Source organism: Eurytemora carolleeae, unplaced genomic scaffold (genome assembly GCF_000591075.1).
Source record: "Eurytemora carolleeae unplaced genomic scaffold, Eaff_2.0 scaffold179, whole genome shotgun sequence".
NCBI lineage: Eukaryota > Metazoa > Arthropoda > Copepoda > Calanoida > Temoridae > Eurytemora > Eurytemora carolleeae.
Genome location: NW_019396088.1, coordinates 87,323 through 107,688, shown reverse-complemented (window position 1 = coordinate 107,688; position 20,366 = coordinate 87,323). Strand labels below are relative to the sequence as shown.

Below are 20,366 nucleotides of genomic sequence, written 5' to 3'. Positions count from 1 at the left end.
TCAATTGTTGTTTTAAAACTATTGAAAAAACGTCGATTTAGTTTCGTTTTATCAGAAAAAATGATGGATCACAACGAACAAACATATCGTTTTAAGCGTTTGAAAAACGAAAACGAACTGAGAATACGATCGTTTTGAAAATTTTTTGCTCTTAAATTTGAGTTTTAGACATTTATTTTCAAATTTATTACCGTAAAAAAAGTTTTTTTAATATTGTCCTACATGGTTTTACTAACGAGAGAAATGACCTAAATGTTTTCTGAGAGTTTTTCTGATCTAAGGGTTTTTCTGATTTAAGGTTTTTTTATCAAAGAGTTTTTTTTGATCTAAGAGTTTTTTATCTAAGGATTTTTCTGAGCTAAGGGGTTTTCGACTAAAAAATGTATTTTTTCTAAATTTTGTTCAATTTATTTGAGTAAGAATATTAAAATGACGATTTAAAGAATTAACCGGATTGAGAAAGTAATGGTTTGATTGTGAAAATTACATTCCTAAAAATACTTTTCGAGTAATTGGTTGAATCATAGCAAATCACAAACCCAGGCTTCATTTTTTAATTCAACAAATGTCACCTTGAAATTTATTTGATTTTGTTATTCGATATTGTCATTGATAATTTATGTCAACAACAACATGATTGGTGTAAAAATAATCTATTCTGCAAAGGCAGATCGTTAACAATTAGGGCTGTCGTCAACAATATACAGGGTCGTCGTTATCTGTCGTTAAAGATAATAACAAAGGGTCGTTGAAAACAGTCGTTAAAGATCGTGAACTAAGGGTCGTCAAAAAAATGTTGATTATTAAAAGTCGTCAATGAAAATTGATCGTTGACGGTCGTCAAAAAATAAAAGCGACATACTTTCGTTGACGAAACGACAAACTAAAACTAAAAAACGAATGTTTTTTTATTTTATAACCGATCTTTTTTTCGTTTTTCTTTATTTCCCTGCCATTCACAAAACGAAATGATTGTTTTTCAAAAAAAGTGAATACCTTGTACCGTTGCCCTTTGAAATCAAACTTCCTGTTCTGTCAATCAAAAAAAAAAACTAGGCTTCCAGTGTGCTTTGTGCCCCTCTCCTGGCACATTAAGCGTTTAATTGCATATATGCAAGCTATCATTCATTCTTTGTAAAACGTAAAACTCAACATTTTGAAAATTTTTCTTTGCACATTGATACATTTCTAAAATTGAAAAAGGCGACAATTTTTCCAAACTTAACCTTAGCCTTTTTATATAGAGTTGCATTATGATGGTTAAAAAGTAAAGGTATTAATTTAAATAAAAATGAATAATCGACATCCTTCAGAAGATTGATTTTTCTTTGTAAACAAAAACAAAAATTCAATAATTTTTATTTTATTTATCCTTTTCATTTCCACAATTTCTTTGGACTAATTTATTGATAAAGAAATACATGACTTACGAAATTAGAAACTAAAAAATATAATTTTAATTATCACTGATATAAAACAATTTTAATATCGTACATGTTTAATCAAAAATCACTGTAAATCAACACAAGTTCATTAAAGTTATCAAATTACAAGTTTCAACAAAAAAATAAACTCAGACTTCCAAATGCACATTAAACTTTTGAGTTTCAAAAATAACTGAGCCTTATATAAAAACCCAAATTTTCTTTTAAACAATTCTGAAAAAAACTCTAGGAAGGTTTTTAAACTTAAAAGATGTCTGTAAAAACATAAAATATTTTCTTGCGATTACATTGTTATTTTAAAAGTAACATTATTCTTGATTAATGAATTACTCATTTAAGTTCTGTTCTGTTCAACATTATCAATTCCAAAAATATTACTTTGAAAATTTATAAAGAAAATTTTAACTTTTGTTTTGTTTATTTAGTTTCCTTTTAGTTGCATTTCATATTCCAAGCCATAAAGAATTAAATTTTTCCTTTCATCATATTTTGTAACGTTGATTTGCTTTATCAACAAAATGGCGTCAGGGATTTGTTTCTGCAACGTGTCAGTGAGTTCGCGAGGAAGAAGCGGGCGAAGACGATCTTGAATGACCTGGACTAAAATACGCGGTATTGTGCACAGGACTGTTAAATGGAGAAGAGTTATCGCTTGTCAAGAAACTAGTTCTCCGGCTGGGACTACCGCTTGGAGAGAGATTTACAAGTCGAATCGGACTTTTTTCTCGTTGTAAGAGATCCCTTGCTTCCACAATTTTGCATTGAACCTAAATATAAACATAAAACATTCATGAATCTCACAGACATATTTTCAATTTTCTTCTTTTTAAAGAAAATAACCTACTTTGGTGACAATTCCTCCATCTTTAATTAAAACAGGGTCCGTAAACTGGACACTGTGTTTTGGAGTCCCAGAGGGGGTGGAGCCAGGGGTGTCAAGGGTGGAGGGTGTGGCAGGAGAGGCGGATGGACTCCTGGTAGCATGGAAGGAGTTTCTCATTGGAGAGGCTAGAGGAGAAGTTTGTCGAGATGTTAAAGGTGATGCAAGAGGTGATTGAGATCGGTGTTCAAGTTTTTTCCTGAAGTATAATAGATTTTTTTAAGCATGTCTTTGTACTTAAAAATTACTAAAAGATAAATTGATTATGTCTAAAAGAATGACCCCCAAAATATGGGTTTCTGCAGAAATTTCATAGGCTTGATCATATGAGAGGGAGAACATACCCTCCCGCTTCCTAGAACATTGTACGGCATAAGATAAGATAAGATATTTGCAAATTGCAAAATCGTAAAATTCGCAACAATCATTGCATGTTTTTGTGGAGGGGGGAGGGGGGGGGGGGGTAGTGTTACCTGAAAAACATTGAAGCCCCAGATCTAAGACTGGAGAGTCTGTCAGGGGTTGGGGATCTCGACGCCCTGGTTGCCCCAACTCCAGGGTGAGATGTTAACTACACATGAACAAAAATCAAGATAATGATTTTTAAATTCAAAATTCTGGTTATGATACAGAAGTCCTACAAAAAGAACCAGAAATGAATGGAAGAAATGAACGGATGAAATCAATGTCGTCTTAGTTCTTCCTTTTACTTAAGAAATTTCGTGAATAATTTTGTAATTTGCAATTGTTGCAACTGATATAATTTAAAGAATGTTCAGGGCACCTAAAACTTTTCATAACAATTTTTCCTCACAATTTTTGTACTTTTCAAATTTTTATACCTTTAAAAAAATTAATGCCATTTGGAAAACATTTATGAAATAGATTTAATGTATATATATTTAATGAACTATAGACTTAAACATGGGCGATTTCAATTGTGAACATTTTCTCTTTGTATACATTGTAATAATAACAAAATAACAATAAAATTAATAACAAAAGTATAATAAAAAAATTTCGTGGATTTTCAAAATTTCATGACAATCGAATTTGGTTGAGGCAAATGTTTGGAACTTTAATCATTCATAAATAAACCTTTCTAGAGAGAATTTTACACAAAAACAAATTTGTCAATAACCATTTAATTTTTCGCTTTCAAGCTCCGATTTGTAAAAGTTGCAGCTGGCCACTAGCTTTCCTGGAAAGCAAATCGTTGATTTTATAATGCGAGCAAATAAATATCTAAGATTTTTTCTATTTTTTAAACCAATAATATCTCTGTTAATTTACAGTGAATCCCATATATATGAATACATAGACCGTCATAAGTTTTTTGATAATTCAAAAGAAACTTCTTTTTATTTATTAATTCAAGGTAAATATTTGTAGCCCTGAAATATGAATGCAATTAATATATTAATATTAAACTCATTTTTCCGCGGAATTTGATCTTAAATATGTAATACGGCATTATTAAATACTATGTATTCATATTTCTGGGATTCACTGTAGCAAAAAAGGTTTAAATGGGATACTATTGGGAAATTAGGATTATGTGGATGAATAAAAACATCACTATATGATGATAACAACAAACCTTTGCTAGACATTGCTTAGCATCTCCTGTAGCCATATCCAGAGGTGTAGCACCTCCCAAGTTGGTTATATTTGGAACAGATCCGGCCTAAATTAATGGTATGGATTAGATTTAAATAAAAACAGTAATATTTAGAACTAGTCCGGTTCAAACTGGAAACATTTCCTTCTGATCAGGCTTAAAATGGTTATTTAGTACATTTTCATGTTATCCAACCCAAACAGGTTATATTTGGATCTGACTTGGTCAGAACTTTTGAGTATCGTTATTCTTGAAAGCTTGATCTTGATATCCAATCTAGACACTTTTAAATTTGAGTTTAAGTGCTTGATCCCTTAGTTCAAGTTATCCCTGCAAGGTATAATCATCACTGGATAACAAAGTTATCCCTGCTAAGTATAATCATCACTGGATAACAAAGTTATCTCTGCAAGGTATAATCATCACTGGATAACAAAGGTATCCATGCAAGGTATAATCATCACTGGATAACAAAGTTAGCCCTACAAGGTATAATCATCACTAGATAACAAAGTTATCCCTACAAGGTATGATCATCACTGGATAACAAAGTTATCTCTGCAAGGTATAAACATCACTGGATAACAAAGGTATCCCTACAAGGTATAATCATCACTGGATAACAAAGAGGAATTAAACTAATCTGTAAGTCTGCATGAGCTGAAGATCACAACACAAAGTTCTAATTTCTGGTAAATTTTATATCTGATCCAACCCAATCAGAGTCTGAATTTAATGAATTTGAGCCTTGTCTCAAATCCGCCTGAAACCGGTTTCAATTGAGTGCCGGCTTGAATCTTGAAACATTAAATACGATTTTAGGTCAAACCAACCATATTTAAGCCGCATCTCAAATTTAAGCCGCGGCTCAAATTCTTTAAATTCGGCCGCTGGTTATATTTCAAGTCAATCTGATCTAATCTGGTTATATTTAGAGTCAATCTGGTTTAATCTGGTTTTATTTAGAGTCAATCTGGTCTAATCTGGTTTTATTTAGAGTCAATCTGGTCTAATCTGGTTAAATTTAGAGTCAATCTGGTCTAATCTGGTTATATTTAGCGTCCATTAGGTCTAATCTGGTTATATTTAGAGTCAATCTGGTCTAATCTGGTTATATTTAGCGTCAATCTGGTCTAATCTGGTTATATTTGGAGTCAATCTGGTTAAATTTAGAGTCAATCTGGCCTAATCTGGTTATATTTGGAGTCAATCTGGCCTAATCTGGTTATATTTAGAGCCAATCTGGCCTAATCTGGTTATATTTAGAGTCAATCTGGCCTAAAATTTTTTCATCGGGGTGTTTTTTGAAACAAAAAGCTTGGTGATTAAAATCAAGATTCAGATATTCGCTAATAACCCAATACCAAATTTCATTTCTTAGGTTTTCCGTCACCATTTCTTCTAATTTGTTTGACAAGGGAAAAAATGATCTTAAAGAAAAAGTACTAAGAATAGAAAAGCGGAAGTAATGAGAAAATACAATATGAAACAAGCCAAATAAACTGAGCTTGTGCTACAAACTCAAATTTTCTAATCACTATTTCTTTGCAACCTGATGGTGTAAACCTTTGTTATTTCAAGCATATATTGTTTTACATAAAAGAAATATCTAAGGTCGACACAAACTGGGTTGAACAAATAAGAGCTTGTGATTTAAGGAACAGATAGGCAAGCTCTCTCCTGTTCCAAAAATGTGCTTGCCAGCCGGATCGTTTCACAGTCGCGGGGTCCAATTAATACTACGTGGGAATGACTCAATTTCTTTGTCCATGACCCCCCGCCGGGGCCGGCCCCCCTCCCCACCCCTCTCATTATGATGATTATGTTTTTTGTACCTGGAGCAGATAATTAACAATTTGAGGGTCTCCATTAGCTGCCGCAGCATGTAAACAGCTTTCACCATTCTAATAAATAAAAAAGATAATGATTTAAAACAGAAAATGTAGCTGGAAAGAAGAAGAAGTACTGTCCCCGGGATCAGGGAGACTGGAGAATGTTTGTTGATGGCCTATATATTCCAATAGAGCCTGACAGCAGTAAGTTGGCATAGTAATAAATAAAGCGATAATTAAACTCTATTAATTTCTCTCTATTTATATTTCTACACTGTGGGTGAACCACAGAGTTAATTTCTCTCTATTTATATTTCTACACTGTGGGTGAACCACAGAGTTAATTTCTCTCTATTTGTATTTCTGCACTGTGGGTGAACCACAGAGTTAATTTCTCTCTATTTATATTTCACTGTGGGTGAACCACAGAGTTAATTTCTCTCTATTTATATTTCTACATTGTGGGTGAAACCAAAGAGTTAGTTAGTCTCTATATATATGTCTTAACTGCAGGGCGAAACCACAGAGTTAGTTAGTCTCTATATATATGTCTTAACTGTAAGCGAAACCACAGAGTTAGTTAGTCTCTATTTATATTTCTACACGTGTGTGGAACCAGAGAGTTAATTCCTGTCTATCTGAATTTCTGCACTCTGGGTGGAACAACAGTGATAATTCCTCTCTTTTTATATTTCTACACGGTGGGTGGACCTAGAGAGGTAATTCAGCTATTTATATTTCTACACTGTGGGTGGACCTAGAGAGGTAATTCCTCTCTATTTATATTTGGGTGGAACAACAGTGATAATTCCTCTCTTTTTATATTTCTACACGGTGGGTGGACCTAGAGAGGTAATTCAGCTATTTATATTTCTACACTGTGGGTGGACCTAGAGAGGTAATTCCTCTCTATTTATATTTCTACACTGTGGGTGGACCTAGAGAGGTAATTCCTCTATACAATCCTCTTATACCAGTTAGAAGATTGAGATTAATGGTCCCATGGAACCAGAAATGTAGTTTACTGTATTACATGTGAACAGTGTAAACTACAATACATAGGACAGACAACAAGATCTTTAAATGAAAGAGTGAGAGATATAATGTGTATACTTCAGTCATTGTTTAACCCACCAAAACTTCGTCACTTTTAAAACACTAGCCTTATTATAGGGCGCTTCGCTTCGCGCCCATCTTCTAAATTAATTGTGAACATGTTCTCTTTATTTACATCGTAAAACAAAACAAAAATAATTCGCGGATTTTCACAAAAAATTTCGTGGATTTTCAAAATTTTCAAAAATTTAATGAAGATCGAATTTTGATGGAGACAAATATTTGAAATTTTGACCATTCATAAACCTTCCCTGTGGTCACGTGATGTCCCACAAAAAATTTGGGCCCGATTGGTTCAGCCGTTTTGACGTTGATTGGATACAAACAAACAAACAAACAGACAAACAGACACCAAGACAAGCCAAATTTATATATAGTAGGTAATCCAAATGATTTTTTGTAAAATTAGTATAAAGTATGAGTGTTTCACAAAGTTAGCATTCTAAATTTTTAAAAAAATTAGCTGGCTTTAGAAATTGAACAGTAAACTTATAATAACCCTAGAAATATTTACTTTAATGCTACTTAGAGGGCTGGGGCCTGGACCCCCCCCACCGCCCTCCCTCATACTATTCAGTTTACATAGATATACAGAGAAAAATAATTAAGCCACCAAACGACAGTAAAAATACTCTATCTAATTTTGAATTGTAAATATTTTTTACGTATTCCTTCAAAGACGACATTTATCTCCACCGAATCTTAGAAATCATATCAACTAATTAGAGGACATGTAGTCTTTTTTTTCTTTTGACACATATGACGTTGTGTTGATCGATTTTGGTCGATTTTTCAGTTGCCATCTATTGTACTTGACAATCTATTTGATCTTGAGGGTTTCAAAAAGTATCATTTATTTTGAAGATCAACCAAGTAAACCAAAATATAGAGGAGATGATCTGTGTCTCACTATATCTACCTGTAAAATTCCAAGATTCGGTCTGAATTTCAATATTTCTTTGACAACCTCTCTATGCCCTTTATCACATGCCTAAATAATTCTTTATTAAATAGACCGTTGACGTACAGGGTGTCCCACGAAACATGACAGTATGCAGGACGACTTGAATGTCGTCTTGATTTTTGATATAATTTGCTGCGTTTATTTGTCAACCTAATTTTAGAAGTAAATTTCTAGAGATAATAATCACAAAATTTCCCTTGTCCTGCCATTTCCAAAATGTGGTCTGCCTTTTTTGTGCTTTCAATATTGCCCGAGATATGAAGAATTTCGTTCAGATTTCGACAATTTTGCTTTTATTTAACAAAATTGAAATCTGAACCAAACTCTTTATATCTCAGGTAATATTGAAAGCACAAAAAACGCAGACCACTTTTTGGAAATGCCAGGGCTAGGAGAATTATGTGATAATTGTTTCAAGAATCATACATGTTAAAGTAGATAGAAGACTAAATGTCAAAAATAAATTCAAATACCAAAGACGACTTTCAAGTCGTCTTCCTATTGTCATGTTTCGTGGGACACCCTGTATGTACATAACGGTGTATTGTAAAATTTAATCTAAACAACGAGGATAAATGTCGTCGTTTTTCACTTGAAATTACGTTTATTATACTTCCTGAACTGATTAATGATCAAAAACTCTAATTATCTAACCTTTGCGTTTGATGTTGTAAACTTTTAATATTTAATTTTGTCAGGTTGCAATGATAAAAGGAGTAGAAAATTAAATTTAAGACGGCTTAACATTTTATTTTGTTGTAAAATAAAATTTGGTTCAATTTTTACCTTATACAAAGGAGTAGCACCATCCCCTCTGGCTAAATCGACCTATACTCATTCAAAAATTTATTTACATTTGCCAAACTTTAAAACAAAATAACAGTTTTAAGCTCAATGTATTTGAAAAAAGTTTAACTAAATTCTGTTCAGTCGTCTCTGAATTAAGTCTCATTTGCTATGGGTCACCCTGTATCTAATACAGGTCACCCTGTATCTAATTTTTAGTTTCAAGAAACTTATTTTGAAGTATTTAGAATTTTCTATTCTTCTCTAAACAAACTTGAATGCAAGTTTTGAGTTTGAAAAAAAAGACATTTTCACTTTTCAGTGACTTTTTATTTTCTAGATAATTTATAGGTTTACTAAACTCAGTAATTTTTCGTACAAGGAACTATATTTTTTGTCGCAATCTTTGAAGATCTAATCTCTATCTTTTAGAAACATAATGACAGAGACCTTTGATATTTCTATATAATCTAATTTTGAAATATCAACGTTTTACACTATCAGGTTTCCAAGATGTTGACTTGAGTTTATGGCAAAACTTATTTTCTTATCTAAAAAACTACTAAGTTTGGTAAATCTACAAATTATCTAGAAACTAGAGAGCTTGAGAGGTCGCTTAACTACCTACCGGCGGTTCAAATCCTGAATCACCGATTCAAATCCTCATAAACATTTGAATAATTAATTAATTAATTAATTAAATCTGATCCAAGAGACACTGTTAACCAAATACGTGAGAAAAAAATAGCCTTTATTTAATCTTAAAGACAGCCTAATTTGGATTTTTTTTATGATAAAGACCTATAAATTGCTGTTTTTTAATTTAAAATAAATTCCTGTGCTCCGGCTTTGAGAAGGATTTGAACAATATCTTGATGTCCCATCTGAGCTGCAATCCATAATGGTGTAGCTCCATCTCTTCTCTGCTGATCCAATCCAATACAATCCCTTTTCTGTTTATCTAATCCGTCACAATCCCGTTCGTTCGAAAATCCAGCCCCCCTTGTGACAATTTTTTCCCTTGTAATCTGTTCTATCTCCCTCGTGTCCCTTGTAATCTGTTCAATCTCCCTCTTGTCCCTTGTTATCTGTTCTATCTCTCCCTTGTCCCTTGTAATCTGTTCAATCTCCCTCTTGTCCCTTGTAATCTGTTCTATCTCCCTCGTGTCCCTTGTAATCTGTTCTATCTCCTCCTTGTCCCTTGTAATCTGTTTTATATCCTCCTTGTCCCTTGTAATCTGTTCTATCTCCTCCTTGTCCCTTGTACTCAATAACTCTTCCACTACTCTGCTGCAGCCGTTCTAAAAAAACATACTGTGATAACCAGAAAATAGTAGAATAGGAAGACGACATTAAAGCAATACTGAAGTGCATTGGATCTTGTTACAAAGAAAATAACTTTACTAGCAAGTTATCAAATTGCTTATTAGGTGAAATTGGTCTGTTCACATTGCACAATTGCTGAGCCAGAGCTCATTGGACTAATAACATAAATACAGAGCTGACAACTTAAGAATGGGATATCCTTAATCCCGATCGGTTAATTAATCTGGAGATTAATAACAAGAGGAGAACCAACATTATTTAATCTGGAGATTTAGAAAAAGAGGAGATCAAGCATTGGTCTCGATATCCACCATACTAAAGTTTTCAGCTCAGTACATGCAGATGTTACGGTACTTATAATTTCAAGTTAACCGCCATTTGTTGAGTTGCTCTCCTGATTCACAACGGTACCATTAAAAGCTTTGTGTGTGATTAAGGATAAAATAAATAAAAATAACTTGCGGATCTATTTTAAGCAGAAACACTGGAAGAACTGTCAGAATCAAACACTTATCAAGCAAGTACATAAAACTTAAGCCACCTAAAGCTTACAAGTTAGGACAAAATGTTTATTTAAATAACTGAACAGTCCCTTTAAACTGACCTGGGCAGCAAGAAACAAAGCTGTAGCTCCATCCCACATAGTAGTATTTAAGCTTGCTCCCTCCTTAAATATTTAAAAGGATTGTAAGCGTAATTTCAAGTGACCTTTCATTTGAAGAGGTGCATAACTGATTCACAACGGTACTCTATAAACCCTGGACAGACTTTTCTTTATACTATTATTATTATCTACAGAAACACTTTTCACATATAAACAAAGAGTTCTCTGTCCTTGATTATCAGTCAAAGGTTTGAAGGGTACTGTTGTGAATCGATGCTGTTAATTTTTAAATGGAAGGCCTTACAACTCCTTTAATTACAAAAATAATTATAAAAATATCCATAAAAGAAAATGTTATCAGAAACATGGTTTATATCTTTACACTCTGTTCAGACCAAACAGCAGAACTTCAAAGTGGGCCCAGTCCAGATTTTATTTAAAAGTTATTAATTTTTACTATCAATTTTATTAATTATGGTAAAATATAGAGATACCCAAGGAGTTTTCCTGATTCTTTTTTTATATTTAAAAATTGTTTTTAAAAAAATCCTTGCTTGGTTACTTTATTTATTGCAACTAGTACATTACCTAAAAGTTACCTCAGAGGCAGAGCCCATTTTGGACTATTTAATGTATATTTTAGAAATGATAAGAGTCAAAACTTTACAGGTCACACACGTGACACAGAGTCTTGGATATATTATATATATATACCCCTCTAATTAGACAGTAGGAGCAAGGAACGTTTATTGTGACCTCGTAGCTCCTCTAGTTGTCATGTTCCACACAAGTAAGAGATAAGCAAAGGAACTGAGTTTTTGCCACAAACGCTGATTTGCTAACCCAATGTCGTAGACCTTTGTTATTCGAAACTATGGATCCTGTTAGATTAAATAGTCTAAGTATGAAATATCAAAGATTTGCCTTATCAGGTTGCAAAGATATGGGAATTAGAAAATTTAGTTCGTGGCAAAACTCAATTCCTTTATTCGATTAAATATAAGAAATTCAAAACCTTTTAATTCTTCTCAATAGCTCTACATTAAGAAGGCGTTATTATTGAAAACCTAAAAGATTTGAATTTGACGTGGAATTTACTTTAATTTGACGTGATTAACCTTTATGAGGTGTTGTACTAAATCAAGATGACCAGCCTGTGCAGCTATCATTAGAGGTGTACCTCCCTCCTGAAAATAAAAAAAAATGATAACGTTAATAATAAAAACAATACTTAAACAGTAAAAATTATTATAGCAATAATAACAATGATAACAATGATAATTCTAATAATAATAATAATAATAACAATAATAATAATCATAATAACAATAATAATAATAAAAATAATAATAATAATAATAATAATAACAATATAACAATTCTAATAATAATAATAATCATGACAATATCAATGGTAACGCTAATAATAATGATACCTGTGATTGTAAGTTTATATCGCCACCTGCCTGCCTGAGTAGTTTAAGTATATCTAGAAAACCTCCCTGACAAGCTAAACAAACAATACTTCATTTAAGGGAGTGTTAACCATTCATAAAGAGGGTAATACAGAGGTTCGAATTTAGTGAATTTGAGCCGCGTCTCAAATCCGCCAAAAACCGGTTTCTTTAAATTCGGCCTCAGGATAAACAAATGTATCGTTGCCTCTTTTTATCTTTTATCTAGAGGTAATGTGTCGTTAAACTTTCATGTGATCCTACATTTAAAGATTATACTGTTCTATTCACTACGGTAGCTGAACCCTGTTTTCTGAATGAGTGGGTCGTTTTTCTACCTTAAAGAGTGTTTCATTCTGACAGTTTCCTGACATTTCTCTGCATCATATCACTGTTATTATCTCTAATTTTATTATGAAATAGATAGAAAGATAGATGTTACCGCCATGCAATTTCTATTGGTTCAGAATAGACACCAAACACATGGCTGAACCCTCATTGGATCAGGCGCTAATGGATTCGGCATACTAGAGTGATGCCGGCTCGGTTTAAACTTTGATGGCACGGCCAGACTTTTACAGTCCCCTGCCTATTATTGTTCAATTTGAATTTGAAAACCTACACATATTTTCTAACAGAAAACCTACAAATATTTTCTAACAGAAAACCTAAACATATTTTCTAACAGAAAACCTACACATATTTTCTCACAGAAAAAAATAAATCCTTAATCAGACAAAAGTTTTTAGGGAACCATCGAGAATCTGAAATGACACACTGTATATGCATGGTCAGCTTGAAATTAGATCTGCTCTGCAGTCTCTTTTATTGAAAATATTTACTCATCAAACATCTTATCAAAGTAAGAAAATAAACATTAATCAAAACAATAAATCTATTATTTCATTAATTCATGAACTGGCAAATTGTAATCAATTAAGCTGACCTTTTATACAAAAATGTTTACTTAAATTAAAGTGCTTTTTAAAAAACATATCTATTGATTTATCAGTTAATTAGAAGAACTAAATATTTTCTTCAATTGATAAATAAATAGAAATATAAAATTTAGTATTTACCAATAAAGGCTGCAGACACTCCAGTAATTTTCCTAAATAAAGTATTATTATTATTATTATTATTATAATTATTACTAACTGAATTGGGCCCGGCGTTCCCCGTGAACGAAAAAAAATTGGATTTTTGTTTAAATTATTCCAAAAAAATGTGGAAAAAATCGCTTTTTTATGCCTATAACACCCCCAAGCTAGCTACTCATGTGTGTCCACAAAAAATTTCAGCCCAATAGGTCCAGCAGTTTGGCCGGCTATACGCAACATATTTATATATATATATATGAATGTCTTGTTTTATTTTATTAACTAATACTATTATTATTATTATTATTATTATTATTATTATTATTATTATTATTATTATTATTATCATTGCTGCCATTATTGTTTTTGTTGGTCTTACAAAAAAAAACTTTGGTTCAATATAGATTAATAATACACTTAAAAAATGATTTTCTGCTGAAATGATATTTAATAATTGTTATTAACCTGATATTTGGATCTGCCCCCTCGTCTAGTAAAATCTTGACCACACCCACTTTCCCTGATGAGCAGGCAACCATTAAAGGAGTTGTCCCGTCCTAAAATAATATTGTTACAAATGTAACAGCCCTCGGGTTTATCATTAAATCCCTCGGGGGTTTAAATTTCCATTGATTCTAATTTGTCTGAGGGTAAATGACATTCCTTTGTAAATATTTGTAAATATTCCTTAGGGGTGGGATTCAATGAAAATTGTTGCATACCAAAAAACCAGCTTTTTATAAAGGAATGATCATTGAAAAAGGTTTTTTTTTATTTTTGTCAAATTAATTCCAGTTTTATCAATTGATCAAGTGATCTTGTTAAAGTTAAAATCGAAGTTAAATCGATTTGAACCTTAATCAGTTAGCACAACATGCTCAAATGTGCAAAACAAATATATTTTGTCTTTATGAAAAAAAAACTAAAAACATGAAGATTTCATAGTAAAATAATTGCCAACATTTACGTCGTTTTAAGTTTTTTTTATTTTCCTTTACCAGCGCTACCATATATATATATATATTTCTTCTAGGGAACGAAAATTTAAAATTTTCATGTTAATGTCATAAAAATGCCACACAGATAACCTTAGAATTTTTTTTTTATGAAAAATGTTTAATTTTGATAGTAAAGAAAGCAGAGATGGGGGATGAGGGAGTAATAAATCTTAATTATGTAGCAAAAATCGTGTATACATTATATGCTGTAAAACTTGCAGTATGTGATGCACGATTAAAAATTTGAGATTATAGACTTATACATAATGATATTATTCATTGAAACTGCGTTTTAATTGAATACCGTAGCATGATTAGATTAAATCAGGCGACATACTTAAGTTGCGGTATAAACATATGTGGAAATAGCTTAACTACGTTATATCTATTCTCATTTATCTTATAAAGACGTACATTGTTAGTACGTAACTATGATTGTCTTAATCATATGATATAGATAACGACGAAGGAATTGTAACTACGTCAAGTCATGTTAACTTGTGACATAAGATATTAAATTAAGTTTAGTTTATAGATTAACTCAGTACTGTTTGTTGTATAGCTAAGCTTGTGTCCTTGTGTGGCATTTAGAGCACTGGATCGTCACCATCATTTGGGATCGATATATAGCTTGTTGTATAGCGTTCCTGTGTGGCAATTAGAGCACTAGATCGTCCCCATCATTTAGAGGTATTAGTAGCTGGATTTTGATAGCTACGATTATGTCCCTGTGTGTCTTTTAGAGCCTTGGATTCAGTCCTGGTTGAGTTTGATAGCGGAAGATTTGTACCTGGATAGATACGTTTAGCGGGAGCTAGGGTGAGCGGGGATCTGACATGTGTGGTGTGTTGTATTGGGAAAATGGATCCTGAGTACACACACATCCAGAGAATTAACATCGGCATTTGAGTTGGTACAATCGTCTTCCTTATTTTTCGAATTTGTTTTAACAATGATATATAAGGAATTGTACCAGGGGAAAAACAGGGGGAACCGGAAATGATATGATTTATAGAAAATTTTAAAATAGCATTTCGAGATTACAAATATTTTGTTCGATAATAAGAAGAAATTTAGAGATAAAGATATTTTCAAATATCTTTCTCTGGGTTTTTGTTGACAATTTCAAATAAAATGCTTTTAGTATAAGCTTTTGAGATGGGAACTCTTGTATTGTGGAAATCTGGATCAGCGCTCAATCTCGATGTTTTGTTAATCTGCAGATTAATTTAATCTGTATTTGATATCCCGTAAACAGTATCGTTTGTGGAACAACGGCAGCATTTTGCTAAACCAAGAAGAGAACAGAAGAAGAAATCAGGTAGATTAATTAAGGGTAAAATTAAAAAGTGCACTGTGGATGTCGAGATCAAGCGATCGTTATCATGGGTATCCAACCCTAAAATTTCCAACTCAGTAAACAAAATTAAAACAGATTTTTTTACGAGCAAATCTTGGGATTTTTCTATTGCATAAGTTTGGTGTTTGGGTTTTTAATATTGATCTGCCAGGGGTTGTATTTGGTAGCACATTCATCAGTCCACGCTTCATTTATTCTGAGAAGAGGGCTGACTCCAACTGCCTAAGGGCTTCTTAGACCTGAAAATACTAGAGTGCAGGAATTCTTCTGATATATCTGGAATGAGGCCCGGGTCATCACATGACACTCATTCTTCCCAATCATTTGTAAACCCGGATTGGATACCTCCAGGAACCTATAGCTTGTCCACCTTTCCTCTCTTCATCATCATTCACTTGGATCAATCCATTTCAAGTAATTCGTTCTTATTGCATAGAAAGCGCGCACCCTTTTGCTGCGAGAGATGCCAGGTGGTCATAACTGCTTAACCAGATATTTTTGAAACCACAGGTTTGTGAGGAGTGCGGGAATCGAACCCGTCTGGATATACCAATCCAGTTATTGGCCGTGAACAAATGTGCTTAACTTTAGTGACTAACGAGAACAGGTGTCACACACTAGCCAGTAGCCACCCCACCCTCTAAGAATACAACTAAGATAAATCCATAAACCCTCCTGATAATCTGAGAGGAATGCCGCAAGCTTATTTATTTTCTTCTTGTATAAATTAGGATTGAAAAGAGAAATTTCGCAACAAAGGAAAATCTTTTAGTGATTACTCAGGGGGAACTTTCTTCAATAAATCTTGTGAAAAATAAAATATATTGTAGATATAATAAAATGCATTAAAGGAAATAAAAAATTCCAGTCTTTTACTAAGAATAATCACGTTATCTACCAAAAATTTCTTTTCTATTTTGTGTTCATATCCAAAGCGGATTATTGCATTATTCTAATTTGACAATAATCTATTTATTACTTCTAAAATGTCGTCTTCATCCCTATTAAGCTTTTATCCACTTTACAGTTCTTTCTTTCCAAATTTTACATACACTTATTTTATTTATCTGTACTCCTCTTCTAAGTTACAATATCTTATCTATTATCTTCCAACACAGTGGTTCCCAAAACACATATATTCCTTTGCACAATCTTCCCAATTACTCTAACTACCCTTCCCTTCTTATCATCCTAACACTGATTGATTCCTAATACCAATTCTTTCAATCCCAAATTTCTCTACAGTTGATTTTCATCCCAATCCCAACTTCCTTTTAAGTTGATATTCATTCTAATTCACAAACTATTTTATCTACTCCCAATTGGTCATATCGTATTCATATACCTTATAATTCCCAAACCAAGCCCAATCCCAATATCTTGAACATTCGTTGATAGTCATAATTGGGATCCCAATAGTAGCAAACGAGTTAAAAGAAGTATATCAAATACCATCGAACCTCCCCCTCCCAGGGGGGAGGGTGGCTATACAAAGTCGATAATTAACCAGGATTAGAGCAAGCAAAACGATGTGGAAAAAAATCGAGAATGCTACTATATTCTCGCGGGCAGAGCGAGTGCTGAAGATCAATTGTTTTCTATATGCGATCAGATTCTAATATACTTGTATACTTTGCAACACTAGTTTTATTAGAGAAAACATCTGATTCTAATATACTTGTATACTTTGCAACACTAGTTTTATTAGAGAAAACATCAGATTCTAATATACTTCTATACTTTGTAACACTAGTTTTATTAGAGACAAACATCAGATTCTAATATACTTCTATACTTTGCAACACTAGTTTTATTAGAGAAAACATCAGATTCTGATATACTTCTATACTTTGCAACACTAGTTTTATTAGAGAAAACATCAGATTCTGATATACTTCTATAAAGGTCGGAGACGTCGTAAATTAAACCCTGAACGTGATTTAATAATCTAATATAATACAATGCCACCCCCTGAACTTAGCTAATAATATTCTGTACTAAATTCTCGAAATTTAACCTGCACAGGGGAACAACAAGAAGAGGAGAGGGAAAATTCAAAAATGTCATGATTTTTAAGTAATAAGTGCGTCCTTCCCTTCATGCTACCTATATGTGCGTCCTTCCCTTTATGCTACTTATATGTGCGTCCATCCCTTCATGCTACTTATATGTGCGTCCTTCCCTTCATGCTACTTATATCTGCGTCCATCCCTTCATGCTACTTATATGTGCGTCCTTCCCTTAATGCTACTTATATGTGCGTCCTTCCCTTCATGCTACTTATATCTGCGTCCTACCCTTTATGCTACTTAAACGTGTGTCCTACCTATTGCACAAACCATCTATACGTTCTACCCCACATACTATTTAAATGTGCGTCCTAGCCTTTGCACAACAAATCTATGCGTCCTACCCATCATACTACTGATATGTGCGTCCTACACCTCAGTCCTCATACTACTTAAATGTACGTCCTACCCCTTGTACAACTTATCTATGCGTCCTACCCCTATACCTGATCCTTGCAGTCAACATGAACACGTCCTGAGTCTAGAACTTGAACAACCCCTTCTACATCTCCTTCACGGGCTCGGGCATGCAGTAGACCAGACATTCGACACTCCATCTAGAAAAATAAAAATATGTAAAATATCATTGATATAATAATTTGTAAAATATTTTCAAATTTCACAGAAAAATAATTTAAATATTTTTCGCGTAATGTTACCCTGCCTAAAATAAAAAAATCCAGAAAATTGGGTACGGCCGTTTGGTCAGCTATAGCAAACATAAAAAGTTATATGTATATGAGTAAAGAGCTTTATCTACAGATATAAGGCTATATTAACTATTTATAACACTGTTATTTTGGTTCGCAGTGTTATCAAGTTTTTGGGCAGAAATTGTCTCTTCATCAAGAAGGCGAGAACCTTGAGATATGGAGAAAATTCAAGTTCAAAAACTTTATAGCACGTCGTGCAAAAATTATAGTGTTATAGGCAATTTTATGAAACGTGTGTGTACTTGTCTTATTTCAGTAGCTATTTCTCGATTTTTGATTCAATCAAAGCAGTCCAAATATAAAGTTGATTTCAATTTTATTTTCATTTGAATTGAAATTTTTTTTTTGGGAAATATCCTAAATTTTTTGGAAAAAATCCGGGAACCAATCAAAACCTCATAGCACACGTGCTATAATGTTTAGCTAATTTAACTTTATTGCACGATGATTACTTTATAGCACGTTCATTATGAAATTCACGATAAAGTGAGGAAGAATGATAAAGTACAAAATAGTTTCATAAAATATATTAATAACAATAATAAACATAATAATGATAAACAGTTTCATTTTGATGAAATGATTAATTACTGTTTTAGCCAAAGCATACTTAACTTCAAAAACTCAGACGATTATGTTTAAAATTTAGCTATAGTCTACTAGATCACCTCATTTTAACCTAAATCCATTTTATTTTTCTGCATGGCTTAAGAAAATCACATTCTTAAGTAGGGATATTTTGATACGCTAAAGATTGTGTGAAATATTTAGGTAAAAATCTAAAATTGATAATCATTGACTGGTAAACGTTTTGTCTGATCAAGTATGAATTCATGTTTATAGTTTAAAAACTAATCAGTTTTAGTTGTGGTTTGGGGTTTCTACAAAAATTACTTAAGCATTACTATTCACTGCTGCGGTAAAACAATGTTCATCATAATCTTTGTCTGATCTAGTATGAACTAGATATTAATGCTCAATTTACAAAGGTACCCTCAATAACTTTGTCTGATCTAGTATAAACTAGATATTAATGATTATTGATTGTAATCATAATTATTTTCAGTTGGGTTAAGAACAAAAGTTCTTTAATTGAGACGATTAAAATTAAAATTCCCAAATAATTAAGACTTAAAGAAGTGTTTATTTTTTCAATAAATTAAATTTCATGATTGAAGTCGTTTTAACATTTTATGGTTAAAGGGACTAATAGCGTAATTTCAAGTGACCTATAGAGTAGCATATCCGATTCACAACAATACCCGTTAAATCTTTGTTTAAGGATTTCGTAGATATTTTTTTGTATATAGCGGGAAATTAAGTGTCAAGAAACCACGCGATTGTACACTAGCTCAGAGTGTACATAGTGTACAAAGTGTACATTGTAACCCCTGCACACATTATTCAGCTTTACCAATGTGGGTATATCTACCTCATCGTTGCCTGGACAAAGGTTTAAAGGGTACCGTTGTGAATCGGACATGCCCCTCTACAAATGGAAGGTTACTTGAAATTATGCTTACAGTCCCTTTAACCCTGCAGTGTTAATGTTAATTTCTAACTTGTAAACTAATATATTAAAGTGTAAACTTGTATATACAGTTTCCCCTTCTTATACATCTCTCAACTATACTATATATAAACTAGGCTTTTAGGGCGCTTCGCAATTCTGAGCATTTATAAATTTTCCCTATAGGGTCATATGGTGCAACCAGGTTGACGTGGTCCGACCTAAAGCTACATCTGGTTAGATTTACAATCACTAAAACGTCAATTTTGCGTGGCCACGGCTGATGATTAATTATTTAGAAACTTTTGTTTATTTACACTAAACTTGCAGTTTCTGATCACTCATATTGCGTAATTTAGTTAAATATAAACCACCCCTCTACTCCACACATTCTAGTTTTATACAATACTGATAAAAACAATGAATAGAAAAGCTGACAACAAATCCTAATAAAAGAACAGCTGAGTTCTTGAAAATAAAGCCGAGGATTTATTTAAATACTTCTCTGATGGAATAATGAAACCAGGATGTCCAAAAAAAGTTGAAAATATTTACTTATTTATTTTATTTCTTTAACATAATTACAAT

At 32.6% G+C, this 20,366-nt stretch overlaps 1 protein-coding gene across 3 annotated transcripts; it reads right to left on the bottom strand.

The window, feature by feature from the left end:
• Window positions 1-1,392: 1,392 nt before the first annotated feature.
• LOC111718353 (ankyrin repeat domain-containing protein 29) lies at window positions 1,393-19,068 on the bottom strand. 3 transcript variants are annotated; one of them, XM_023493920.1, is made up of 15 exons: window positions 18,883-19,065; window positions 18,002-18,112; window positions 13,594-13,685; window positions 13,108-13,139; window positions 12,011-12,084; window positions 11,693-11,761; window positions 10,575-10,637; window positions 9,481-9,945; window positions 8,645-8,686; window positions 7,814-7,885; window positions 5,782-5,850; window positions 3,926-4,012; window positions 2,799-2,896; window positions 2,290-2,524; window positions 1,393-2,212 (listed from the first exon to the last, which is right to left on the bottom strand). In XM_023493920.1, the coding sequence occupies exons 2-15, from the start codon at window positions 18,110-18,112 to the stop codon at window positions 1,994-1,996; spliced, it is 1,728 nt and encodes a 575-aa protein (XP_023349688.1). In that variant the 5' UTR covers window positions 18,883-19,065; the 3' UTR covers window positions 1,393-1,993. The 3 variants fall into 3 exon arrangements, with proteins under 3 accessions (XP_023349688.1, XP_023349689.1, XP_023349690.1); XM_023493921.1 differs by having other exon boundaries at window positions 18,937-19,065; XM_023493922.1 differs by lacking the exons at window positions 1,393-2,212; window positions 2,290-2,524; window positions 2,799-2,896 and adding an exon at window positions 3,423-3,526 and having other exon boundaries at window positions 18,883-19,068.
• Window positions 19,069-20,366: the final 1,298 nt, after the last annotated feature.

What these genes read in the sequence shown, in the direction of transcription:
- LOC111718353 (XM_023493920.1), bottom strand. Translation starts at nt 18,112, where the DNA reads ATGGAGTGTCGAATGTCTGGTCTACTGCATGCCCGAGCCCGTGAAGGA. An exon ending in TAGTACAACACCTCATAAAG is followed by an intron (nt 10,638 to 11,692) that starts GTTAATCACGTC and finishes TAAATATTTAAG; the next exon opens with GAGGGAGCAAGCTTAAATAC. An exon ending in TTGTTAATTATCTGCTCCAG is followed by an intron (nt 4,013 to 5,781) that starts GTACAAAAAACA and finishes CCATTAATTTAG; the next exon opens with GCCGGATCTGTTCCAAATAT.